Below are 27,288 nucleotides of genomic sequence, written 5' to 3'. Positions count from 1 at the left end.
TGGAGCGAGCCAGTGAAGCCGCCCTGACCTTTCACCCTGTTTTGTGCTAACGGTCGCCTCCTGCAGTGGTCTGTTTACCCGCTCACGTTCCGGTTCGGACCCGCCGCCAGGTGAGCCCGCGGTGCCCGTTAACGGCTCGGTTCGGTCGCTTCAGCAGAACCGGGGCGGTACCGTCTGGAAGCTAACGGCTAACTGCCGCAGATGGAGGAGTTTCTGCGGAGCTGCCGGCGGACCCTACAGGTACCGGAACCGTCCTCCGACCCAGTCCCGCTCAGGTTCGGCTGAAGCTGTCCAGCAGCGGTACCGGGTCGCAGCGGCCGCTTTTGTTTGATTTATTGAAATAAATCGATAAGCTGGAGTCACTTTCAAAATAAAAGTCCCGGTCATGGTTTAAAAATGAACAGCGGGGATCCAGAACCGGTCTTGTGCGCTATTCGGTTCCCCTGTGAAAATCTGCCCCCTTGTGTCGGGAGCGCGCATTACAGCCAGAGAGGCGGATCTGACCATTTTCACGGCGCTTCTGATCGATTTCTCTGTAAAAACAACTCAGTGAATCATGTCAAGCTTGTAACATTTAGTTTAATCGGCAGCTGTTGTTTACAAAATTGTAAAAATAATTAAATAAACGAGGTCTTTTTACGCTGTTTTCTGTTATTTTAAACGCCAAGAGAATCGGTCTTTTTCTAACTTTTGTCACTTCCGCCTGACAGAAATAAAAGTCAGTCACCAAAACACAGTTTTTCAACACTTAGTGTGTATTTATAATTTTTCATTGCTGATATAAGACGATTGCTGAAAGCATGGCACAAAAATGAAGACTTCCTGAAAAGACGAGAGCGTAGACTTTCTGGTAAATCCCGTTCTAATGTAAAATATGACAGATTACTGTAGTAAGGAAATTTCTAGTATACTACAGGCTATCACACATAATTTTTGAGAATTTGGCAACAGTTGCCCTTTATTCCCAAACGTTATGGGTGGAGGAGAGAATGGATATTTCAGCTGCCTGAAATAATCTGTTCCCCTCCATAAAATTGGAACAAATTCATTCACCAACAAGTCTTTAACTCTGTTTATTCCTCTTATCATCAACAATAAATCCTGTGAATTTGGTAACATTTGCTCTTTATTTGACAAAGTTATGAGGGGCCTTGGGATTTAAACTTTTTTCCATAGCTGCCTTATATCAAAGTCTTGTAAGTATAAATATCAAACAGTTTTCAAAATGTAATTTATTAACCTTTAAACAACATACATAAACAAGAACACCACAGCAAACTAAGGCAAACACATAAAGCAGTGATATGTTTTTCCAGTTGGTGGGCTTCCCACACACATGATGGAACCACCTCAGACACACATCACACTGGATCTAGGAAAGAAACCAAAAATATCAGGGTTTTTTTAGAAAAATATGTCTTTACAATTACAATATATAATCAATCATTTTAGATTCCTTTATATTCCAACTGCTGGAGGATCAAATCATAGCTTGTTTACGCAAGATAAGATTAGATAAAACTTGTCCTCTTCATTTAGTTTTCTAACACTAAGTCTTTGAATAATTCTAAAAACTTTCCAGTTCACATCCGGGTCACTTTCCATCTCTCCACAGAAGTGACACAAGTCTTTTAGGTCCTCTGTTAACAAAAGTATAAAAACACACACACACACAATTATACATGTACAATCGTGACTGTATATATGTGTGTGTGTATAAAACTATTACACAGGATGTGCTAAGCACCAACACAGTCATTTATGAAAAAAATATAGAAAATAAAATGATTGTACTTATTAATTTGTAGACAAACAATTTCCTTAAATAAATGTTTTCAGAGTCCATGTTAATGTATTAAGTTTTGCTAAGTACAGATGTTTTAGCCAAACATACAAATAATAGTAATCATGATAACAATTGTCATAAACACTCAAAATAAGAATATTAATGTTATCCTCACCACTGTTAAGGATTAGTCTCACAGCAATTTCCAACCTCATGCTGTGGACCGCCTCTCTGGAAACAGGAAAATCCACAACCTCTTTTGACAGGATTTTTTCTGCAAACTGAAATGAACAGCTTCATTTAATGTCTTTAAATTTAAGTAACAAAGTAAGTAATTCACTGTACATGTCTCAAAATATATATCAAAATCCTAAAGTCATACACTGTGTGACAATATGTATGCACCTTCAGTGAAAATACACCACATGATGAGCTATCCCGTTGTTTTGGATGCTTGACTGTGTCACATATCCAACGTGAGACATTGCACCCCTTCTTCCTCATAAATGCCCTGTAAATATAGATATATTAATAAGAACAACTTTATTTGATTTTCATACTTGAGTTAAACGTACATTTTTAACCATACCTTGTGATTTGCAAGCATTTCTGGATGTCTTGTTTTGATTCCCCCAGTGGATTCAAGAACAAAGACTTTTTCTCTTGTGGGTAGATCACCTAGAAAGTGGGCATTTCACAGTTTTCATGTGGTTTTTGTCTAAGAGATAATTATGATATAGATTGTTTTTAGAGTTTAAAAACATTTATTACCACTAAAGTCCAGTGGTGGTGTTGATTGTTGATTCCCAGAATTATTTCATAATTCATTGGGTTCATCTGTGAATAATAGAAAAACATAGATTTTTTCATATCAAGAACAAAATATGTTTAGTAACACACACACATAGCACTGAGAATATACTTTTTATAGGTGATGCAGAAAAATCTGTAAAATCATATAAAAGTCAAAACATTTTCTTTTCATCGATTCAAAAATACTAATAACACATGGAAGAGAAGAGTAACACAGAAGCACAGTGGAATGTGTAAGATCTACCTTTTTTAATCTAGGACTTTTTCCCTGCCACATTGCTGTCATTGCAAATGAATCTATGAACACAGCCTGTCCTGTGTTCTTGCTGTTGTATTCCTTCACGATGACGGCCAGAAATGCATTAATAGACTGCAAATGTATTACAAGAAAAAAGATTAGTTAAATACTGTAACAGCTGTGATATTTGAAAACAATGTAGTCATTGTACCTACCTGACTCTCCAGTTCCATGTCAGGACCAATTTTATTAATGTCAAAGTAAAACAACTTATATGCATTCACTTTTGACAGAAGGACAAAGACGTTTTTTCCAGTAAAAGCATCATGCACATCTGATGATGAGGATGGGGTGAGGAGTGGAAAACAAATAAAAAGTTAAAGATTAGTTTCATTGTCATGACACCCATTTCATTTAATTTTACAAAACATTTGATATGTTATCCATATTATGCAAATCATATGATTGGAGTCTGAGGAAGTATTAACTTCACTGATTCATACAGCTATTTTGTACATAGGAATTAATAATAAAGCAAGCAGTTTGTTGCACTGACTGACTGAAATTATTCCTTTCATTAAAACAAGACGAAAGCATATTAGTACAAAGACAGACAGTTTTTGTGAATTTAAAATAAAATTTACATTTCTCTGCTAGAGATTTTCTCTGGGTAGCAGATGATGGAGCAGGGGGGGGTGATGCTGGAGCAGGGGGAGATGATGCTGGAGCAGAGGGGGGTGATGCTGGAGCATAAGGCGGTAGTGCTGCATCAGCCAGGGGTTGAGCAAAATTTATTTTGCTTCCTTGATTTTTTAAACAATGTGGCAGTCGGGGACTCTCTCTAATGCAGATTTTCAGATGGTCAGTGTTTATCTTCCGGAATATCACACCATTATCATCTTGAATATCTGCATTTTTGCCTTGGATACTGATGACTGTATAGGGTCCGAGAAAACCAGCATCCAATTTCCCACCTTTTCTCTGCTGACTGCGTATGTTCTGCCTCCACACTCGGTCACCAGGTTTAAACACAGTGCCAATGTGTTGTGCTCTGCCCTTTGCTTTTTCCTGTTTTTTGGAAACACTGTCGCTGACGATGCTCCTCAGGCTTTCTTGTATTTTGACGTCCTCTGCCAACTCCTCCACTCCAACGACGTCCTCCACAGCACCGTCAATCTTTCAACACAAAATTAATATTTCAAGTGTCAGTTCAAATCTGTCATTTAGAAAGCATACACTCATCATATTTATGGCATGCTACAGTGAGATATCACAATATATTCTGGAAAAGAGTATACTGACAATGTCTCTTGAAATGGTTTACACAATTTTCATATTTATAGAAAAAATTCTGAAAACCTTTTCAGAATAAAGTCCTTTGTGAATGATGCACTTAAAGTAGATGCTTTACATAAATTCATGACCTCACTGAAATTTAATTCAGATGCAAAGTCTTCCTGACTATGCAAGAAAACAAAATGTTTTTGAAGAAACTCAAGTGGTAACTGAAAAATAGAATTTTTTACTTAAATACAATACCATGAAATGGAAAGATTGACCATGTAATGTTCAGGGACTTCCGAGGGATAGCGTGCCTCTCTTCCGAACATGAGGAAGTTTGGGGAATACTGTGTGGTTATTTGTTTTTTGGTGCGTATCCCAAACATCACAGCATCCAAATACTCATCCCAGGTGTGTGGATGGCCATCCACAACCTTACTCAGAGCTCTAAAATACATGAAAAGTGTAAGATGTCACACATAACACGTGATTTCTTACAATTAGCCTTATTTTGTAAGTAGTTTAGCAAATACACGTCTTGTTTTGTGATCTTTCTTGGAAAATGTATAGATTAGAGATAGTACTCACCTTTGAATGGTCCCATTCATTTTTTCAACCAACCCATTTGTTTGGGGATGGTATGGGGAACACAGACTTCGTTTGATATTGAGAATTTTGCACACTTCTTGGTTTATCTGAAAATTTATAAACAATTAGCTCTGACAAAATAGACTGCATATTTAAACAACATATCGAACAAAATAGTGTGAAGGAGGACATTCATTGTGTTAAATTTCTCTAAGAGATTCAAAATAAATACTTACAGAATTTACAAATTCTCGTCCTTGGTCTGTCAAAATCCTTTTGGGGGCTTCAAACTGATGCACAAACTTAATTATGCATTCCGTAACTTCAGGTGCTGATTTACTCTTTAGTGGATATGCCTGTGGCCACTTCGTAAAATAGTCAATCATGACACAAATATACTTGTGTCCAGATTTTGTTTCGGCCAGTTTTCCAATGAGGTCCATCCCAATTAATTCAAAGGGATGGGTAACCTTAAATGAAAGATTTAATAGATAAATAAATAAATAAAAATAGAACAGGAAAATCTTTGAAAGCAGTATATCCATACATCCATTCATTTTCCTCCGCGTTATCCGGGTTCGTGTCGCGGGGGTAGCAGCTTCATAAGCAGTATTTTGTCAAGCTAAAATAATATGTTCTCAGTATATTGTAAAATGTTTAGTATAATAAAAATACATTCCTTAATTTTATACATCAACTTGTTCAAAATGTAGGCCCTTTGTGAGAACATGGACAAAGCAGGAGAACCAACCACTGCACTGCTGCACACTACCATGTAGTCTCACTAAAACTGTTTCTTTTTACTATGAATTACTTTACCTTTATGGGAGTATACACTGATGGCTGTTTCAGTGCTGGGGCACTGGCCTGACAGGATGAGCACTCAGAGACCTGGGAAGTGAGTGAAACACAAAAACCAACAAGAATTTAAGACATGCAAAGTTGACATTATTGGACAATTATAGTTTCATATTGGTAAAACAAATAAGGCTTACACATTTATTTTCCTAAAATTTAAATCTTGTATTTGGTATTACGAAAGAAAATTATTTATTTAGTCCACTGCTTATGTAACATACCCATTTCTTGATGTCCACAGACATTCCTGGCCAATAAAATCTCCTTGAGATGGCATCTGTTGTTTTTGTTTGTCCACAATGTGCACCTGTAGGGCTGGCATGGAAGTCAACAAATATTCTTTCGGCTTCCTCAGCACCTTTAACAACTTTGACCTTTGTTGAGGACAAATTGCCTTTGTGTTTAACGTAGAAGAGGTCATTTCCTTGGAAAAGATAAAGGACACCAATAAAAATATGACCGAAGCATGAAATTCTATTATTAAAATACATTTATAATTCTACAAATATGCAAATGTATACTACTACTGAGTTATACATAGAGGCTGAAACAAGAAGCATGCAATAAACAGAACAGGAAGAAAGACATTATCAAATGCATATTTATTTTAAAATTTTACTTTTGGAGAAAAAAATAAACAGTGCTCATTCGAAGGAGTAATGTCTGTGAATTTGTTGACGTAATGGTTTTTATTCACAATTGTCCACTTTGCTAGATTTTGTTTCTTTTATTGATGAATGTAGAAGTACGGGAATCTTTTTACAACACAACTTAGAAATAGAACTGAGTACAAGTGTAATTCACATGAATAACATCTGCAGTCAGGAACATTGTGCGTTATTCCTGCATTAAAACGTGGAGTAACGTTCGTGTGTGCACACATATTAATCGAAATTAAATGCAGCAGTAAATCAATAACAAAAAAACATTGAATGTTATCTAACTGTTTTTAGATAACTTATGCATTCCACTATTTGCTACATATTAAAGTAGAGGTTACCGTCAATGCATCACTCTGGAAGATAAAGATAATTACCTTCAATCTTGTACGACGAGGCTTTCCTTCGAATGACATATTTTCTTTCCTTCGTTGACTGCGGTGGATATTCGCCTTTAACTTTATAGTTAAAGAGCGTTTCATATTCAACACTGTCCATATTTAAGAAAAGTGGCGACTTACTCAAATAGTTGGCTTAACTTAAAGCAAAACGTGACGAACAATCTGCCCAACACCTGCACATTTGCATAATTGATTGGAGCAACAGCACCACGTGATTTTTGACTTTCTAGAAAACACCGTATGTGTTTATATTGTAAGGTGCATTGTTAGATGTAATATCTGCAACATATTTGTAACTTGGAAGATACACATTTAAACAGAGCATACATTACATAAAGATAATCACATCAACAGTAATATTTATTATAACCATCTTAGATTTCAAAATATCAAATAATTAATTGCTTCAAACGATATATAGACAAATAATGACCAACAGTTTCAAAATTCACAGGATTTGCTTAATTTTTCCCATGTTATGGAGGGGAACAGATTATTTCAGGCAGCTGAAATATATGGTTCCCCCCTCATAACTTTGTCAAAAAAAGAACAAATGTTACCAAATTCACAGGATTTATTGTTGATGATAAGAGGAATAAACAGAGTTAAAGATTGTTGCTGAATTAATTTGTTCCAATTTTATGGAGGGGAACAGATTATTTCAGGCAGCTGAAATATCCATTCTCTCCTCCCCCCATAACTTTTGGGAATAAAGGGCAACTGTTGCCAAATTCTCAAAAATTATGTGTGATAGCCTGTAGTATACTAGAAATTTCCTTACTACAGTAATCTGTCATATTTTACATTAGAACGGGATTTACCAGAAAGTCTACGCTCTCGTCTTTTCAGGAAGTCTTAATATTTGTGCCATGCTTTCAGCAATCGTCTTATATCAGCAATGAAAAATTATAAATACACACTAAGTGTTGAAAAACTGTGTTTTGGTGACTGACTTTTATTTCTGTCAGGCGTAAGTGACAAAAGTTAGAAAAAGACCGATTCTCTTGGCGTTTAAAATAACAGAAAACAGCGTAAAAAGAGCTCGTTTATTTAATTATTTTTACAATTTTGTAAACAACAGCTGCACATTAAACTAAATGTTACAAGCTTGACATGATTCACTGAGTTGTTTTTACAGAGAAATCGATCAGAAGCGCCGTGAAAATGGTCAGATCCGCCTCTCCGGCTGTAATGCGCGCTCCCGACACAGGGGGAACAGATTTTCGCAGGGGAACCGAATAGCGCACAAGACCGGAAACTTCGTGAATCCTTGAAAAATAATTGGGTAACGTTTTCCTGGAGCTGTAATAAGATTCAGAGTGATGCATAAAAATAACATTAATACAAAAGTTTGTTAGAATACTTAAAATACTGCATCTGTGATGCAGTATTTTGAATAAAAATATTGAATACAGTTGAATTCATTGAATATGAATAAAAATATTCATCTTGATAGATTTGTTTTATAACATTTCATTCCGTTTGGTTTTTATTTATGTTGCTGTAAGTTCAGTGTTTCATTCTTCTTCTGTGGTTTGCTCTAATAACGATAACTGTCCCTTTGATAAATCACCAATAAATGTGACCAATCACCTGATCGGTCCAGCTCAGCTTCAACCGAAACTTTAGACTGCATGAAGTAGGCCAGAAGATTCTAAAGCCCAGAGATCACATCCGGGCCAGAACCAGAACCAGATCCCGGCCTGGTTCTGGTTCTGACTGCTGCATCTCGGTTCTGCAGGAGAACCTGGACCGGGCTGGTCCAGATGTCCACGTGGTTCTGGGGAATGAAGCCTGTGATGTGGACTCCATGGTGTCCGCCATGGCCTTCGCCTACTTCCTGTTCAAGGTGAGGAGTTGCCCAATCAGCTGCCAGGCCTCAGTGAGCCGAGGTCACGCTGTGTGTGTGTGTGTGTGTGTGTGTGTGTGTGTGTGTCAGACTGCAGGCAACGACTTGCTGGTTCTGCCCCTGATGAACATCCGGCAGTCAGACCTGGCGCTGCGGTCCGACAGCGTGTTCCTGCTGCGCCGCGCCGCTCTGCCGCAACACCTGCTGCTGTTTCGGGACCAGCTGGACCTGCGGGCGCTGCGGCGCGCCGGCCGCCTGCGGCTCAGCCTGGTGGACCACAACGTCCTGCCCAGGTGAGCTGCAGAAGGGTCGTTTGATTCTGCCTGGAGACCACGAACTCATCATGACCCCGGCAGTTGCTGCAGCCGCAGGACCCTGAACGCCTCACCTCCACAGCTATGTTCTGATCCTCTCTCTCCTCTCCTGCAGTTCAGATGCTGACCTGGAGGGGGCAGTAGTGGAGGTGCTTGACCACCATCAGGCTGAGAGGACACGCTCCCCTACCTGCCCTGTTACCGTGGAGATGGTGGGATCCTGCGCTACCTTGGTAACTGAACGCATCATCAAGGTAGCTCCACAGATCCTGGACCAGCAGCTCGCCTTCCTACTCTATGGTACACACCTGGATACAGACACACCTGTGTACAGCTGCCTGACCAGATTCTGAGGATATATCTGATTAGCACCTGTTCTGAACTGTGTGTGTGTGAGCAGCCACAGTGGTGCTGGACTGCGTCAACATGGCTGCCGCTGCAGGTAAAGTGACTCCTAAAGACAGCTGCTATGTTGCTGAGCTGGAGGCGCGATTCCCCTCTCTGCCACCAAGGGGCGCTCTGTTCCAGGAGCTGCAGAAGGCCAAGTTGGACGTCTCAGGTGAGCCTCAGTGTTCGCTAGCGCTCGCAGCGTTTGCTAGTACTTAGAGCAGCGTTCTGTCAGCAGGTCTGAACATGGAGCAGATGTTGATAAAAGACATGAAAGCTGTTTCAGGAAGTCTCAACGTCGCCGTTCCTGTTATCTACCTCAGTCTGGAGGTAACACCTGAACTGTACACACAGTACATCCATACACAGCGGCAGTACCGTGTGAGTGCCAGCAGGGGGCCCTGTTGTGTTGTGTTCCAGGAGCTGCTGCAGAGGGCGGAGTTGGAGGCGGAGCTTTCGGCTTTCTGTCACAAGTCTGGATTTGATTTGCTGCTGATGATGACGATGTCCTTCACTGAGAGAGAGGAGCCAATCAGAGAGCTCGCTGTGTTCAGCCACAGCAGCACCTGCAGGGAGCAGGTACCTCCCATATTACACACTGGAAGTACTATTGTAGTAGTGACATGTAGTATCACTATGGGAACCTGGTAGTTGTAGTTCTCCGTCAGTACTGTTGTAGTCTCTGCTATTTGTGGTTGCCATGCCAACCATGACGCTCTCCTCCAGGTGAGCAGCTACCTGCAGCGGGCCCAGAGCCCCGCCCTCGGCCTCAGCCCCGCCCCCTGCCTCCACCCTCTGATCTCAGCGTTCCATCAAGGTGAGGCCTTCACCTGGCTCCCCAGGCGGAGGCGGAGCTTGAGGTGCGTAACATCTGTGTGTGGTTGCCAGGTAACGCCCTGGCGTCCAGGAAGAAGCTCCTCCCCCTGGTCCAGGACTTCCTGAGGGAGTGTGATGGTGCCGATTGCCTAGGAGACGCAGAGGAGGAGCCTGTGGTGCCGCCCACGCCCACGAACAGCCTGGTGGACGGCTGCCCTCTGGACGGCGGCCTGCCGCGCATCACCGCCGAGGAGTTGCGGGGCAAGTTTGATGACCTCTGACCTCACCTCTGTTACCATGGCAACATCTCTGGGAAATGGAGATGCAGCATCAGAACACAAATTACGGTCAAGAACCTTTTTAATCTCACATCAATCTGGTGGGTCCAACAGAACCTACTGGATCGTTCTGTCCCAAACCTCCAGAATAAAAGCCATTATTTCATAAATTAAAGAGACTTTTCAAAACAAAAGCCTTTATTTCTTGTTTTTATAATGTTTATCTTTCAGAAAGTTCCATTCAAATACGACAGGAAGTTGGAGTTCAGCTCAGAACTCTGTTCACAACAATAAAAGCATGTCAGGTTGGGTCTTAATAAAACCTGCCACAATAAAAGTCTGAGATCGGTTCTTTCACAATAAATGTGAGATCAGTTCCTTCACAATAAAAGCCTGCCGCATGTTTGAAATTCTAAAGCAGTATGTGGGTGGTTCTGTTTGACCTCTGACCTGAGGAGAACCTTGGTTCCAGGTTTGGCCCGTCTCAGAGAAACGTCTTCCTATTGGATCATAGTTTCTCTGCAGCTCCAGATCCGCACTGTGATTGGCCAGTTTGACTTCAATAGATGACCCGGTTCACCACCAGAACCGGGTCTTTCTGGGTTCTGTGGAGGAATGTTGTGTCTCAGTGAGAACTACTTCCTGTCCGGAACCGCAGCACGTTTCACAATGAGGTAGGGAGGAGGCTTTTATTGTGAAACAAAGTGGAAGTGGCAGTTTGAGGTATCCATCTGCAACAGATGCTCGACCTGCTGACCTCTGACCCAATTAGAACCAATCAGGTGAAAGCTCTGCTTCACCTGCAGACCCAGAACCAGGTCCAAACCCCCAGCTGAGTCAACAGACGACCCCAGTCCTCCTGATCTGGCTGCAGAACCTCACCAGACCCAATCTTAGTGGCTCAGAACCAGCCAGGACTGCAGCAGAATGTTCTGACCCGGATCCGGTTGAGCTGCAGCAGAAACCAGAACCTTCGGACCAGAACATGTGCTGGTTCTGTCTGGTCATTGCTCTTGATGTTCTGGGTCTGGAATCCAACCAGAACCAGAACATCTGAACAGGAAGTTTCCAGACCCAGCTGGAGAATGGAACCGGCGCCAGCGGGCTTTAGGACCCTGCAGCTCCTCCTGCAGCGCCTCCTGCTGATTGGTTAATGAAGCTGCAGCTGACGCCCCGCCTCACCTGTCTGCAGCAACCAGGTGAGCCTGGACCAATCAGAGAGCGGCTCTGCCCTGCGATGCAGTCGGACCTGCTGGGCGAGTCAGACAGGAGAGAGAGGAGGAACACACACACACACACACCGGCAGTCGGCCATACATGCAGAGCAGAACACACCGTGACATCACTGTGACATCATGAGCTCCCCCACTGGGCAGATGGACGGGACCACCGAGGACAGGTGAGCCTGGTTCTGACCGGACTGCAGCAGAACTTCAGAGTGTGTGTGTGTGTGTGTGTGTGTGTGTGCTTCCTGTTCCTGATCACAGAGGAAGTCGTGTTTCTGTCCGGCACCGGTTCTTCCCGTCTGTCAGCGAAGGCTTCACTGCCTCAGTTCTGATCATGTTCTGGGTCAGAGACTGGACCAGGCTGAGGAGAGAACCGGTTCTGGTCCTCAGCAGAAGAACCGGGTCGGTGTAGATGATGTCACTGTTTGGAAAGTCAGCTCCTGATTGGTTCAGGTCCAGTTTACACTGCGAGCAGAACTGTGGTTTTTGACTCCAGAACCTCCAGAACCTTTCCAGTCCAGTGACATCCTCCAGAAATCCTGACGGACCAGAACCGTTTTCCCTCACACCTGAGGGACGACTCGTCCCCTGGGACACCTGTCCTCTGGTCCAGTTCCACCTGTCCTCTGGTCCAGTTCCACCTGTCCTCTGGTCCAGGTCCACCTGTCCTCTGACTGACTCTAGTTTCCATTGTTTTGACTGTCTCAGGTGTTAAGCGTTAAGCCCCGCCCCCTTAACACATGTGGGTTTTTCCCAGCCGGACCCTGAAGGCAGCATGATGGAAACATGAAGCAGGCTCTCACCTGGCTGGGCCTTGCAGGAACAATAGGCCCCGCCCTCCTCACCTGCTCAGGTGTGTCAGTGTGAGCGGTCGGGCCGGTTCCTGCTGAGCAAGAGAAGCTTCTCACCTGGAGAACCGGACCGGGTCGGTTCCACAGAACCATCAGGTCAGAAGTGAGTCCTGGTACCGGTGGTGCTGTGGACCGCATGTGGGTCACCTGTTCCTCTGGGGACAAATGTCCTTGATGGAAGCTGGATCGGGTCGGGTCGGTCAGTGAGCTGGGTTACCGGGTCCAGTCCAGTCCAGTCCGGTAGGCTAAAGTCCAGTTGCTCAGATGTTTCCTTCCTGGTTTCATGTCTTTGGTTTTCCGTGATTCTGGTTCTGGGTGTACTGGACCAGCAGAACCTGCCTGGTTCTGAACAAGCTGACAGCGTTATCCAATCAGAGAAGGGACTCGGTGACTGGACTGTTTCCTAGGAAATGGACCAATCAGTTCTCTGTGACATCATCAGCTGCACGCTAACTGTGTATTCGGCCCCTGCAGGGCGGCTGAGGAAACCCTGCGGCCCGGCAGCATCCAGGACATGGAGCTGAGGGAGGAGTGGCTGGACGACGGCTTCCCCAGGTAAGCCCGCGTCCAGCAGAACCAGAACCGGCCCGCTTACTCAGCTTCAGGCCAGATGACGGCCTCAAGCCGAGCAAGCATGTGGTGACAGTGGGCAGGAAGAACCTTCCAGCAGAACCAGAATTAAGGACGGTTCTGAAGGTTCTGATCAGCATAATTATATCAAATCCTCTAGAACCTTCACTGGTTTTACTGGACCGGGTTCTGCTGCTGATCTGTTATGACCCGGTGGTTCTGTTCTGACCCGGTCCTCAGGCCGCTCCCAGAGGATACCGAGGGTCCAGCAGGAGGCGCCGCAGACTCAGGTGAGTCTCTGGTTCCGGTCCAAACGGATGCCATCGATCCATTGAACCGAACCTAATCAAACCCGATCCCGACCTCTCGTTAGCCCCGCCCACCAGCCTGGTCCCGTCGGGCGGGTGCGGGGCCAGGAAGCGGCTGACGGCGCCGGCCCTCAGCGACCCGAACAGCGACAGCTTCTCGGCGGCGGCGCTGTCCGGGACGCCGGACGACTCGCTGTCGCTGGACATCAAGGTGGAGGACCTGGAGACGCCGTCCGGCAGCGAGTCGGGGACGCTGCCGGATGGCGTGCACGACCTGGAGTGGGAAGGTGAGGCGGCGGGGAGGCGGAGCTAAAGGAGCCGCTGCTCGGATGCTGACTTCTGACCTCTTCCTGACAGACGACCTGCCCGAGATGGGGAGGGGGCGGTCCGTGGGCGCGGCGGAGCCCAGCGAGGGTCTGATGGAGCTGGACCAGGTGGACCAACATGGCCGCCGGTGGAGGCGGTTCTCCATATCCGGACAAGAGTACCAGGTCAACATGAGCGTCCTGGAGCCATACCTGCAGGTCCTGTCACATGGAGGTCAGAGGTCACACACGCACCTGCAACTCACCTGTAACACACCTCAAACACAGTAACTCACATGCAGCGTCTGAAACCCGGGAAACACGCAGTCACATGAACACCTGCAACACACCTGGAACAACCATGGAACACACCTGTAGCAAGCCTTAACCTTAATCAGATCGATTTCTGTGTTCACCGTGACAACCGAGTGAAATTACCTGTCATTGGCAGGTTACTACGGAGACGGGATGAACGCCATAATTCTGTTTACTTCCTGTTACCTGCCAGAGAACACAGTGGAGGACTATGAGTACGTCATGGAGAACCTGTTCAGGTGTGTTTGGGCGTGGACTCACAGAGCAGAAGCCCACCTGGACGGTCAGGTGACCCGGCTCTGGTTCTCCTGCAGGTACATCGTGGGAACGCTGGACCTGATGGTTTCAGAGAACTACCTGCTGGTCTACCTGTGCGCCATGGCTCCCAGGAACAAGCTGCCAGCCATCAAGTGGCTCCACCAGTGCTACACCTCCATCGACAGGAGGTAGGATGGATTCCTCCAGCGGGGCAGGGCGGGCGGGTGGAGCTAGCTGCTCAGCAGGTGTTTCTGTGCAGGTTGAAGAAGGACCTGAAGGGCCTGCTGGTGGTGCATCCGGCCTGGTACATCAAGGCTCTGATCACACTGGTCAAACCCTTCATCAGGTCTGCAGCGCACACACTGGTCCCATACACACACTGGTCCCACACATACTGGTCACACACAGACTCGCAGGAAATCAGGCCAAACACTGAGAATCTTTTCATTACTTTTCATTAACTTCTCTATTAGCATCTTGGGACCATGATCAGAGAACTTATTGTGACCTTTGACCTCACCTGTTTTCCATAGTGACAAATTTAGCAGGAAGATTCGCTTCATTCAGAACCTGGAGCAGCTGTCGCAGTTCGTCCCCACAGACAGGCTGCAGATCCCAGAGGCAATCCGACAGTAAGAGCTGAAACATTCCTGAGCTAACGCTGAGCTACCGTTGAGCTAACGCGGAGCTACCGTTGAGCTAACGCTGAGCTATCATTGAGCTAACACTGAGCTAACGCTGAGCTAATGCTGAGCTATCGTTGAGCTAACGCTGAGCTATCGTTGAGCTAACGCTGAGCTACCGTTGAGCTAACACTGAGCTATCATTGAGCTAACACTGAGCTATCATTGAGCTAACACTAAGCTGTCGTTGAGCTAACACTAAGCTATCGTTGAGCTAACGCTGAGCTATCGTTGAGCTAACACTGAGCTATCGTTGAGCTAACACTGAGCTATCGTTGAGCTAACACTGAGCTATCGTTGAGCTAACACTAAGCTATCGTTGAGCTAACACTAAGCTATCGTTGAGCTAACGCTGAGCTAACACTGAGCTATCGTTGAGCTAACGCTGAGCTAACACTGAGCTATCATTGAGCTAACACTAAGCTATCGTTGAGCTAACGCTGAGCTATCGTTGAGCTAACGCTGAGCTATCGTTGAGCTAACGCTGAGCTATCATTGAGCTAACACTGAGCTATCGTTGAGCTAACACTAAGCTATCGTTGAGCTAACACTAAGCTATCGTTGAGCTAACGCTGAGCTATCGTTGAGCTAACACTGAGCTATCGTTGAGCTAACACTGAGCTATCGTTGAGCTAACACTAAGCTATCGTTGAGCTAACGCTGAGCTATCGTTGAGCTAACGCTGAGCTATCGTTGAGCTAACACTGAGCTATTGTTGAGCTAACACTAAGCTATCGTTGAGCTAACGCTGAGCTATCGTTGAGCTAACGCTGAGCTAACACTAAGCTATCATTGAGCTAACGCTGAGCTAACACTGAGCTATCATTGAGCTAACGCTGAGCTAACACTGAGCTATCATTGAGCTAACACTAAGCTATCGTTGAGCTAACGCTGAGCTATCGTTGAGCTAACACTAAGCTATCGTTGAGTTAACGCTGAGCTATCGTTGAGTTAACGCTGAGCTATCGTTGAGTTAACGCTGAGCTATCGTTGAGCTAATGCTGAGCTATCGTTGAGCTAACGCTGAGCTATCATTGAGCTAACGCTGCTGCTACTCTGTTATTCTACTGTTATTCGCTCTGCTCTTGCTCTATTTTACTCTCATTCTGCAGATCCTGAACTGTTTTTTGTTATTCTGTTCGTGTCCCATGAACAGAATAGCTACATGCTGCTGTTTAGCATGTAGGTCGATTTGTCTCTTCTGTATCTGTACTGTCCCTGTCTCTGTTCATGTGTTCACCTGTTCCTTCAGTGACTGAAGTTTTTCCAGATCTTTGTTTTAGACGTTTTATTATTTGACCTTTGTCTCTTGGTCTGATTTTTCTCCTGATGCTTAAATCACCGATGAATCGATTTAAACTCCATGAATCGTCTGTCTCCATCTGTCTCATGTCTCCGTCCTTCACAGGTACGATGAGAAGCTGAGAAGATGACGACCTCAGATGACCTCTGACGGATCAGACCGGGTGAATGTGGAGGCCGAAGCCTGACCCTGCTGACCTTTGACCTGCTGGTTGTACAGACCTTCAGACTGTGGTTTATTTATGCTGCTTTGTTTATGTTGGGAGTTTTTAAGGAACTCTTCCTGGGTCGGTTTTCCGGCTCATCTCCATGAAATTGTGTCCAGGGCTGATCTTCATCAGCAGCTCCTCCTCCTCCTTCACTGCCTTCTCTCTACCTGACACCAACTTACTGTTTCCATGGCAACGTTTGGTCTCAGCACCACCCATAAACCGTAGCAGCGCCAACATGTGTAATCTGGTTGATGTGGTTGGTTCTGGTCTGGGTGTAGATTGGGTTTCATGATGCGGGGGCGGGGCATCTGTGTAGGAGGTTCCTGATTGGTTGTTCACCTGCTGCAGTAATAAAATATTTTCAAGATGCCTTCCAGTTCTGTCATGTTTTACAGTGTGAACGGTGGCTCAGGGGCTTGTCAAAGTCTGGAGTGGTCTGTGTTGGACCAGTCTGTGGGAACGGTGCTCAGTCCCACAGGCTTTGCCCCACAGGGGGCATGGTTCTGTCCTGCATGGGGCGTGGCTAATTCCATGTGACGAGATAGTGTTAGGGTTACAGAGGCTTATGGAGAAGAGGAGTTATAAGCCGTTTCTCCCCTCTGTTACCATGGCAACGTTAGATCGATGTCTAACAAGATGGATGACTTAACATCGCTGTCCAGGAGCCAGAAGGAATACCAGGAATGTAGTTTAATATGTTTTACGGAGACATGGCTGAACCCAGACATTCCTAATGCCAATGTTACCATCGAGGGCTACCGGACCGTTTGGGCTGATGGGGGGCTGCACCCAGAGCGGTAAGAGGAAAGGAGGCGGGCTCGCCGTTCTAGTAAACAACCGTTGGTGCAATCCTGCTCATATAATGGCGAAGGACAGATCCTGCTGCCTGGATGTTGAACTGTTGGTGGTTGGTCTTTGTCCGTTTTACCTGTCCCATGAATATTCCCATGTTGTCGTGGTGACTGTTTACTTTCCTCCCCCTGCTAACCCTATGGTGGCCTGTGACATCATCCACTCCTCTAGCTTGTTTGCCGACTGAAGTGAGCTACAGCGCTTCATGAACATCCAACTGCATTCATGGTTGTCTCGGGTGATTTTAATCATGTCACCATGGACAAAACCCTGCCAGTATGTGAGCTGTTCCACCAGAGAGGACAGAACTCTGGACCTGCTGTACGCTAACGTAAAGGATGCATACAGTTCCTCTCCCCTCCCTCCACTCAGACGGTCCAATCAGAACCTGGTGCACCTCAGCCCATGATATATACCTCTGGTGAAGAGACAGGCTGCAACCATGAGGACAGTGAGGAGGTGGTCACTGACTGGCATGCACTCTGTGAGCCAAATATGGAGGACATTGATGAGCTCACTGAGAGCATAACACATTATATCAACTTCTGTGTTGACGCCATCATCCCTACTGAGACAGTTTATTGCCCTGGTCAGATCAAAACCATCCTGAATGAGAAGAGGAAGGCTTTCAGAGATGATGTGAGAGTAATTCAGAGGTGCTTGAAGGTGAAGATCAGAAGAGTTAAGGAAGATTATAAGAGGAAACTCCAGCAGGAAAACACCAGAGGACTATCTACTATCTGCTACAGACATCATCATCCATAAAAACTCTGAAGAATCTGAATTAATGAGCCCTCAGTGAAAGATCCTTTTGGGGCCCTCTATTCCTGCTACCAATGTGGGTTTCTGCAGTCCGATGATCGGGTCCTTCACTCACCTGCTATGAACTTATTGCATCTCTGGCAGCGTTGCTTACATCATATCCTGAATGCCTGCATCGTATCGGACACATTTATCGGCGCTGATTTCCTGATCTTTGGGGGATCGGAGATCGGTCGATGCTTCCATGTGAAGCCGATCTCATCCACTGATCTCATCTTCCTCTGCAAAGGGTTAAAGGTCAGCTGCTGTCCTAAGAGGTTGGACCGACCCACCGGGTCAGGTCTGAAAGTTTTCAGAAGCAGTAAATATTGTGCTAGTATCAGTATTGGACCAAGGAAAGCAAGCCTTTAAAATTGTGATGCTTTTTATGGGTCAAATAGACTCAAGAATTACATTTTTTGTCATGGAGCCCAAGATTCCTGGCGGCGCCTCTGTAGCCAACTGCAGCTTAGAGCCACTCATGATGTGTTAATGCAGCCTGATGGAAAACATCTTACAATGTCAAACATTGAGAAGTTTTAATTATTATCAAACGTCATGAAGCCAAAAAATCTCAGAAACATTTCGGGCCGACCGGGAGAATCAACACAAAGAACCGGACCGGTCATGTCGCTGCCAAGCTAAGTTTCTGTTAGCAGCTCCACGATAATCTTTCTGATGAACATTAGCAAGAGAAAACAAACCTTTATCTTGACTTTTAAAGTCTTACTCCTCCCTTTCTCTCTCTCTGAAGAATAAGTTCTTTGTGTGACATCGTTTTGCTAACTTTTCTTCCACCGGAGCTTTGGAGGTTTGGATGCAGCTCATGTGAACAGGGAAGCCTGACCTACCACGGCCACCAGGGGGAACCCAAGAACAATTTATTTTTTATTTCTGAAGAATGATTTATACATGATCAAATACATGTTAACCAAACCTCCAAACATCCAAATACAGCGATGTTGGAGATTCATAGGCTTCATTTTGAGCTAAGTATAAACATCCGATCAGTGCTTGACCGAAGGTTTCCATATGAGTGAGAGGCATCTGAAGAGCCATCGGTGTTCGGTGTAAACCCTAACCGGTGTTCTGAATATCTACCCAACAATCCTCCTGGTGGCAGAGAGCAAAGGAAAATCTGACAATGGTACAGATCGTCAAATTTTCCTACTATAGCGCCACCGTTATGTTTACATAGCAGTTAGTAAAAATAATCAGAAATCATTCTTTAAATGACGAGATTTAAGTGGCACTTAGCAGATACGTATAAAAAATATTGATGAATGACGAAAACGTTTGTAAAACCAGATTCCTTCATTTGAATATCTTGGTAAACTACAGACCGGTTCTCTAATCTCCATGTGAAGTGATGCACTAATTATTTCATCAGAATGTCTACCTGTTAAATATGTGTTGTTACATCGATGCATTAAAACCCTGCATCAGAATAGCACAGTTAGTGTCATAACGTTACAATATATGAATTTCTAACAATGCTTGTAAAAATGAAAGTTTCAGACATGCACACAAGTTTCTATTGAAATTGAACACAGACATCTGATCCCTGCAAAAAAAATGTTTGCACGTAAATAATTTGACTGGCAGTCTTCATAGAGCACCGTCTAAATGTGAACAGCACCTGAAATGACAGGGTAAAGTTTATTAATATTAATATATATACCGTATTTTCCGCACTATAAGGCGCACCTAAAAACCTTCAATTTTCCCTTATATATGGACCAATATTGAGCCACAACTGGTCTCGCAACTACGGTAAGCAGACGCCGACTTCATTTTCCCCCGTAGAAGAAGAAGCGCGCGGTGCAGGCTGGGTTTTGTGTAAAGACCCCAAAACGGCTCGTATGAAGAGACGCAGAGTTTAAGCTGAAGGCGATCAGTGACGCAGTAGAACAGGGGAACAGAGCAGCAGCCAGAGAATTTAACATGAACCATCAATGGTTATAGCGGAAGTGGAGGAAGCAACAGCTGTTCATTTTGGGAATGAAGGGAGTTTTCAGAATGCTGGTTTGTAATCTATTAATAAAGTTTGACTGACCTATATGACTATTTTGTTGACATTCCCTTTAGCGCAGCTCCATCTAGTGGATGCATAACGTAACCGCAGCCTCTACTGTCTATTCTATGCGCCTTATATATGAAAAAAGTTTTAAAACAGGCCATTCATTGAAGGTGCACCTTATAATGTGGAAAATACGGTATATATCAGTGACGTGCGGTGAGGTGCAATGCTGGTGAGGCACTGACTTAATCATAATCACACAAAAATAGACCCCTTGCATGTTTACATAATTAAATTTTGCACATGTGGAAAATGCTGGAGGGCAAAAAGACAATTTCTTTACATGTCATCCATAGCCGCGCTGCATTGAGTTAACAATACAACTTAAGTATTATTAATTTCGTGCTGTGCTCCACAGCAAAGAGAAAACCCATTAAAGTACAACTCAAAACCACATCTTTCACAGACTCGTTGCCACAGCAACCGACAACAACGGCCCTAAAAAACCACTCAGATATTTTCCACACAGAGCAGAACATTCAGTCTGTTGCAGTGGTTTGGTTTTAGGCTTAATGTTTATTTCGCCATTATTAATAAGTGATTGTTGTGGTAAGAGGAGAAAACTATAAATATATTGCTGCATTTTACTGTATGGCTAGCTCCACGGCTAGCTCCATGGCTAACTCCATAGCTAACTCCATGGCTAGCTCCATGGCTAACTCCATAGCTAACTCCATGGCTAGCTCCATGGCTAACTCCACGGCTAGCTCCACGGCTAACTCCACGGATAGCTCGCGGTTTCTGTCTCTTACTCTGCAGTTGTGGAGTCACAATGTCTGGGATCGTGAGCGCCCCCTGCCATGAGGCCACAGCAGGGAACCATCTGTTTGGTTCTTATGCTTCCTATGGTTCTGTTGGTTCCGATCGTTCTGTTGGTTCTGTTTGGTTCCTATGCTTCCTATGGTTCTGTTTGGTTCCGTTGGTTCTGATGCAGGGCAGCAGCTGTTGTTGTTGACTCTAGTTCTGTTTCTATTCTCACTCCAATGATTCTCCTGCCAGCTTCTGTCCATGCGGCGTCTCTGAGCTCTGATTGGCTGAAGGTCAGGGCTGACCAATCACAGCTCTCTGTTTGTGAAGGCTCGGTCTCAACACACACTGGGCACGTGCCCCCCCCACACACACCTCATCCCCAAATACACCACCCCTCCTCTAACTGCCCCCACACCGGGTATAAAGCTGAGCTGCCCCAGAGTCCTGCAGAAACAAACAGACCCGTCTGGTTCTGATAGTTCTGATTGTTCTTCCTCCATCTTCCTTTTCCTCGCCTCGGTCAGGTCGGCCATGGTTCTGTCCTCAGCCAACAAGCCCCGGGAGTTCCGGGTCGTCTTCTCTGACCCGACCAGAACCTTCTACAGCAGCGGGGACAAAGTGTCCGGCTCGGTCCGGCTGGAGGCCAGCGCCCCCTGCAGGTTGACGCGCCTGCGGGTCACAGCGGCCGGCTGCGCCCGCGTAGAAAGCCGGCGCCGCAGCCAGGAGGTGGAGTACCTGAAGTATGAGGATGAGGTCCGACTGGACCCGGTTCTGAACACAGGTGAGGAAGCTGCTGGACGGCTGCGTCTCCGAGTGTCTCCGTCCCCTAATGTCCCTCCGTGTTCCCAGATTCTGACGGCTACTTCCTGCTTCCTGCGGGGAAATCCTTCTGCTTCCAGTTCGGCTTCGAGCTTCCTCCTCCCGGGTGAGTCTCTGACCCGGTCCACTTCTCTGGTTCTGTTTGGTTCTGTTTGGTTCCGATGGTTCCGATGGTTCCGATGGTTCTGTTGCAGGCGGCTGGTCTCGTCCTTTAAAGGGAAGTTTGGGTCGGTGCGGTACTACGTGAGAGCAGAGCTGCAGCGGCCTTCCCAGCATGCATTGCAGTGCGAGCGAGAGTTTGAAGTGGAGGAACCGCTTGACGTGAATCGACCCGACCTGCTGGTACGACCCGCACAGACAGAACCAGAACCAACAGAATCTGATCCAAATGATTAGATAGAAAACTAAGGCTGTGGTTCATGCCACCCATCCTGACCCAGAACCTGACTTTAATCCCGATCTTTCTCCTAACCCACTGACCTCTGACCCCTGCTCCAGGCTCCAGCGGCGGCCTCCCGGCAGAAGAAGCTTACCTGTCTGTTCATCCCTGACGGCCAGGTGTCGGTCTCGGCTCAGATCGACAGGAAGGGCTTCTGTGAGGGCGAGGACATCAACATCAACGCCAAGTTCGAGAACACCTGCTCTCGGATCGTGGTGCCGAAGGCCGCCATCGTCGCCAGACACTCCTACAGCGTCAACGGGACCGCTAAGGTGAGCGAGGCCAGGTCAGAACTGCCCCAAAACCTCTGGGGTTCTGATGCCAGGCTCAACTCCGGGTTCCTTCACAGATTCTGCGCCAAAAACTGACAGCGGTCCGGGGGAACGCCATCATGTCCGGCATGTGCGACATGTGGCAGGGGCGGAGCCTCCGGGTCCCAAAGGTGAAGCCCACTCTGCTCGGCTGTGACATCATCAAGGTGGACTACGCCCTCATGGTGAGTCGTCTGTGATGTCATCAGAACAGAGGGAGGGGTTCAGCCACACGTGGACAGAAACCAGAGAAGCCTCAGGTGTTCCTCAGGGCTCCACGTTTGGCCCCTGCCAGTACCTGTTTCTGTGACGACACAGAAGAAGAAGAAGAAGCGTGGCTGAACTCGGCCGTTATGCAGATGACATCACCGTTTACTCACACCTGTCCGCCCCCCAGGTCTACCTGCACATCCCCGGCAGTGAGAAGCTGGTGCTGGAGCTGCCTCTGGTCATCGGCACCATCCCGTTCAGTGGCGTCGGCAGCAGAACCAGCAGCATGAGCAGCCGGGACTCCGCCCCCTCTGGCCCCCCCAGCTACAGCAACATCCACCAGGACCTGAGGGCGGACGGACCCCGCATGCCGCTGCTGTACGACTACGACGGCATGGGGCTCTTCATCAGGGTTCCTGAGGGGTGCTACCCCGCTCCGCCCGCCTACAGCGAGGTGAGGAACCCGAACCCAATGCCATCCATCCACTGCTCAGTCTGGTGGTGAGCAGTCAGAGGTTTTTGATGGATGCCTGACCTTTAACCTTTTGTGGTCTTCAGGTTGATGAAGATGCCATTCACTCTCAACAGGTCTTCTGAAGACAGACAGGAGGACACTGTCCCTTTAAAAAGGACACTGTCTCTTTAAGTCTGAGGACAAAGACACCAAACAGATTGGAAAGACCAAAACTGATCCATCGACTCAGACAGCTGCTCTGTTTTATACTGACATATTTACATGACTCAGCAGTTTAAAGATGATGACTCAGCAGTTTAAAGATGACCTGGGTGTTCCTAATGTCAAGGCAGTGTCGATCTTTGTGAAATCATGGTTATTGTTTGTAAATATTTTGGGGGGGTTTTCTACAGTAACAGGAAGTTACAATCATGTATATTTTGTAAATAATCAGATTTAAAAAAAAATTCTATACATTGAATAAACAATATTGACATATGAATATATTTGAATCTCAGAGTCGTTAATATCTCTCTCACTCACCTCTGGTCAGACTGCGTGATCCGGTAAGAACTATAGCCTGGTCCGGTTCGGCAACAGCTGTTACTGGTGGTGGTTTCACATTTAGTTCCGGTGATCTAGCCCCATTAGCATTTCCGGTAGCAATAGCTTCGTTAGCGCTGCTTGTTTTTGATGTTTTTCTCAGCCTCTGTAGCGCTGTGTCCAGTTCAGCATCAACTGTGGTGTATAGGGTCCAGTGTCGGTCCGGTAACAGCTGTTTAGGGTGGCCTTGGTCCTGTTGGATTGGTGGATTTAGTACAGCAGGCAGTATAGCTCCTGTTAGCATCTCAAAAAGCGTCCAGCTCTGCCCATCTCAGCATGGCATTTATTTTTAGCTCATTAACCCTTTAACAACCACACCAAGAAAAAAACCTGTGAAAATTTTTTTCTTTGCATTTCTTTTACCCTAGGGTGACTCATATACACAATCAAAAAATTTTTTTCCAACAGACCCTGTGGTTTTTCAAATATTGATCTCTACCAAACAGTTGAGATGTCACTTGATGGTTTAAGTATATGACGTAATAAAAATACCAAGTACAGTAGATAAATTAAAATAAAATGCTAATTTATAAAGAAATAACCAACAAAAAATGTCTGGGGCATTGGATACAGTTTATTTCTGTCAAAATGCCACAAAACACTGGTTTTAATTTCAACCAAGGAAAATATTGCGTCGAACAAGGGAATATTGCATTTTTAATCTTCCCATCTTGACTGTATCTGTATTAAAGTGCAACAGCACAAAATTCTCACATTCAATCCACTTCTGATTATAGGTAACAGTGCAAAACATTCATTTTTACATTCAAAAAGGAAAAGAAAATACTGCAGAACAATAGAAACATTTGTTGCTTTTATATCTCAGCACACCTTTTCTGTTTTGGTGCAACAGCATGTATTTTGGGACACAAGTGTCACGTATCTGGAGGATTGACTGAACTAGTGTTACTTGTTTTCATTTAAACTTTGAAAAAACATGGCAAACACAGAAAAAACATTACCAAACATATTAAAACATCACATTTCCAACCTTATCTATGTGTTTGCAAAACAGCATTCTTTTTGTGCATTAGATGCACTTTACCTCTGGTGATATAACTTAAAGCATTCCTGGTTTGCATTCAAACACAGGAAGACATTACATTTCTCACATTTCCACCTGGACACTCCTTTTGGACACAGACTACATCTCCCTCATAAATGAATGTATCGCCGTAACAGCTGGAATCTCCTCCTTGGCATGATGTCAGTGATCAGGTCGAAGCGTGATTCACGGTGCCAGTAGTCCTCCAGTGATGGGAAATTGAAAACACCCATAAAAAGAAGGATCACTAGGAAATGCTCTATCTTTTCAGGACTAGTCTTGATTGGATCCCCCAACTCTTGAGCAGAGTACAAATTGGTGTGATGTGCGATATATTCAATCATCTCATCAGTGAAGAGCATTTTGAAATACTGGAAGGGTGAGGGCACAGCTTCAAGGGGTTCAAATCTTGAATTAAGAACCTGGAACTCATCAATGTCTTCCTGCTTCCAGATTCTTCTTGTGCTTTTGTTGGGGCCTGGGGTGTAACTTGGGTCGGTGTTGTCATTTGGCTGCTCCGAGGGAACAGTTTTTAGTGTGTGTTTCCCTTTCCTGCTCCTTTTACGAGGTGGCTGTGTAGAAGATCTGCTTTTTCAGGGAGCCTCCTCTTCATCCAGGGATTCAGAAGAGCTGTCTCCAGTATCATCTGCTTGTGTGGGCTGATAATCAGGATCGTCTACTTGGTCATCATCACTTAGATCACAATCAGATTCTTAAGGATTTTCTGGTACAAGGGCGAGAAGAGTGCGTGGCTTTGCACCATAGAAGGATTTAGTGTCCCTCTAGTGGTGGTTGAAAAGTTAAAATTAGTTAGTAGTTGTGAAAATTATGATTTCCCCACATTTATTCTAAAATTTTACCATATTTGCTAATATCAACTCAGAAAATCACAAAAATTATTTTGTAAGATAATGATGTTATAATTATTCTTAGTGTATAACACTGTAATAACACATTGTTTCATATTTACACCAATAGATGAAAATTACTTTTGATTTTATAGCAAAAAAATTAAATGTTAACTACATTAGCTTAATTTGCAACATTTACCATAAAGTGACAAATCAACCGTTTGGTCAGGCATATTTTAAAAAAATTATTAGACCTTTAATTTAGCTTTTTAGGTGGTATCAAGTAACATAATTCTGTTTAGTAAGGTCTATAACACTATTATATGCCAGAAACCTATTTCTACCTTTCAAAGTTTTACCACAACCAGTCGATATTTGTGACAGATTTTTGTGTTTCTGACTTCCTGGTTGGAGAGGGGAAGAAGAAGAATACTATTTAAAGAAACAGTGCCCTCCAGTGGATTTCTTTAGCATATCGTACCTCAACCAAGCGGCAGAGATGGCTCAATCAGGTTAAGCTAAGTTAGGCACTCCTCATATTGAGATATAGAGACTCAAAATGTGCTAAATCATATGGTCGAGTGGGCAGTTAAAGGGTTAAGGTAACATCACCTGTTAGAGCAGGGGGGGGGCGCAACTCCAGGCCTGGAGGGCCTAAACGTCTCCTGCAACTTTTAGATGCATCTCTACTTCAACACACCTGAATCAAATAATGAGGTCATTAGCAGGACTCTGGAGAACCTGACTGCACTTAGGAGGAGATTCAGCTGTTGGATTCAAGTGTGTTGGACCAGGGAGACGTCTAAGAGTTGCAGGACACCGGCCCTCCAGGACCAGGACTGCCCACCCCTGTGTTTGTCAGTTTTGCTGGTATAAATGACTCAAAGTGTTGTGGAGAAATGTCCAGGGCACAGATTAGGCTGATTTCCGCACCGGCTCTGGCACTGCACTCTCCTTGCTTTCATGTGGGAAATTATCCAGATTCTCCTCACTTTTTTTCCTTGTTTTAAAATTACAGCCAACAGTGACAGTGTAGCATTATCTAAAATTACACCAGTCAAACGCAATATGATAAACGAACTCAGGTAAAGTTAGCCTTCCTGTGTTTAATGGCGACCTCCATGGGTGAAAAATATAACAAAAGATGTACATTTTTTAAGTAATTATGAGTTTTGAAGCAATTTCTTAGTTAACAGGAAAATTACAACATATTTGGGCCAACATGTTGAACTAATCGTGGATCCCTTTAAAGCTGCTTTACATTCAGAATTATTCACCATGTTATTGAGACATTTGAATGAACCAATATCTTCCTATTTGAACGTTTCTTTTTCAGATAGGAACATATAAACTTCTGGGACTGCTGCAGTTCTAGTAGCGCCTTAGCCCCGCCCACACGCATAGCTCCGCCCATAGACGTAGACGCCTACACGCAGTGACGCAAGAAAGTGGGTATGCACTGAATGCAAAGCATAGTGGCGCTGCACTACAGGAGCCACAAAAATGATGTGGGGATTTTCTTTCAGCTGTTTGTGCGTGTAAAAGAGGAGCCGCACTGATTAGGGGCCCCTCTGCTCCTTCACCTGCCTTCCTGTCGCTCTCCTACCACACAGGTCACTCGGCAGGCGGCCCCTCCACAACACGCCAAGTTAAATTTGAAGGGTAGTAGTGGACTCGTCAACAGTGAGTGGCATGAGATGGAGTGGCAGAAAAAAACTCTGCGGGGGCGTGCCATGGTGGCGTAGCGGTTAGTGCGCGGACGTTGCGGGTTCGAC

The 27,288-nt window shown here is 45.1% G+C and overlaps 3 protein-coding genes across 5 annotated transcripts; all 3 read left to right on the top strand.

Annotated features, from left to right (window-relative positions):
• Window positions 1-22: 22 nt before the first annotated feature.
• prune1 (prune exopolyphosphatase 1) lies at window positions 23-10,462 on the top strand. The gene is made up of 9 exons (XM_014475266.2): window positions 23-240; window positions 8,366-8,473; window positions 8,564-8,766; window positions 8,903-9,087; window positions 9,188-9,346; window positions 9,413-9,504; window positions 9,595-9,753; window positions 9,901-9,991; window positions 10,063-10,462. Exons 1-9 carry the CDS (start codon window positions 202-204, stop codon window positions 10,269-10,271), a joined length of 1,245 nt encoding a protein of 414 aa, XP_014330752.1. The 5' UTR covers window positions 23-201; the 3' UTR covers window positions 10,272-10,462.
• Window positions 10,463-11,412: 950 nt separating this feature from the next.
• LOC102229555 (bcl-2/adenovirus E1B 19 kDa-interacting protein 2-like protein) lies at window positions 11,413-16,663 on the top strand. Of its 3 annotated transcripts, none has more exons than XM_023331309.1 (10): window positions 11,413-11,667; window positions 12,820-12,900; window positions 13,156-13,205; window positions 13,289-13,510; window positions 13,581-13,763; window positions 13,980-14,082; window positions 14,158-14,289; window positions 14,361-14,447; window positions 14,635-14,733; window positions 16,193-16,663. In XM_023331309.1, exons 1-10 carry the CDS (start codon window positions 11,624-11,626, stop codon window positions 16,215-16,217), a joined length of 1,026 nt encoding a protein of 341 aa, XP_023187077.1. In that variant the 5' UTR covers window positions 11,413-11,623; the 3' UTR covers window positions 16,218-16,663. The 3 variants fall into 3 exon arrangements, with proteins under 3 accessions (XP_023187077.1, XP_023187078.1, XP_023187079.1); XM_023331310.1 differs by lacking the exon at window positions 11,413-11,667 and adding an exon at window positions 11,700-12,585; XM_023331311.1 differs by lacking the exon at window positions 11,413-11,667 and having other exon boundaries at window positions 12,817-12,900; window positions 13,076-13,205.
• A 4,520-nt stretch (window positions 16,664-21,183) lies between these two features.
• LOC102229818 (thioredoxin-interacting protein-like) lies at window positions 21,184-23,520 on the top strand. The gene is made up of 7 exons (XM_005815919.2): window positions 21,184-21,562; window positions 21,631-21,706; window positions 21,795-21,942; window positions 22,099-22,311; window positions 22,389-22,535; window positions 22,748-23,014; window positions 23,119-23,520. Exons 1-7 carry the CDS (start codon window positions 21,313-21,315, stop codon window positions 23,155-23,157), a joined length of 1,140 nt encoding a protein of 379 aa, XP_005815976.1. The 5' UTR covers window positions 21,184-21,312; the 3' UTR covers window positions 23,158-23,520.
• The last annotated feature ends 3,768 nt before the right edge of the window (window positions 23,521-27,288 follow it).

This window comes from Xiphophorus maculatus, chromosome 3, assembly GCF_002775205.1.
Source record: "Xiphophorus maculatus strain JP 163 A chromosome 3, X_maculatus-5.0-male, whole genome shotgun sequence".
In the NCBI taxonomy this organism is placed as follows: domain Eukaryota; kingdom Metazoa; phylum Chordata; class Actinopteri; order Cyprinodontiformes; family Poeciliidae; genus Xiphophorus; species Xiphophorus maculatus.
Note: the sequence above shows the minus strand (reverse complement) of the source record. Positions and strands in the feature narration are given on the sequence as shown.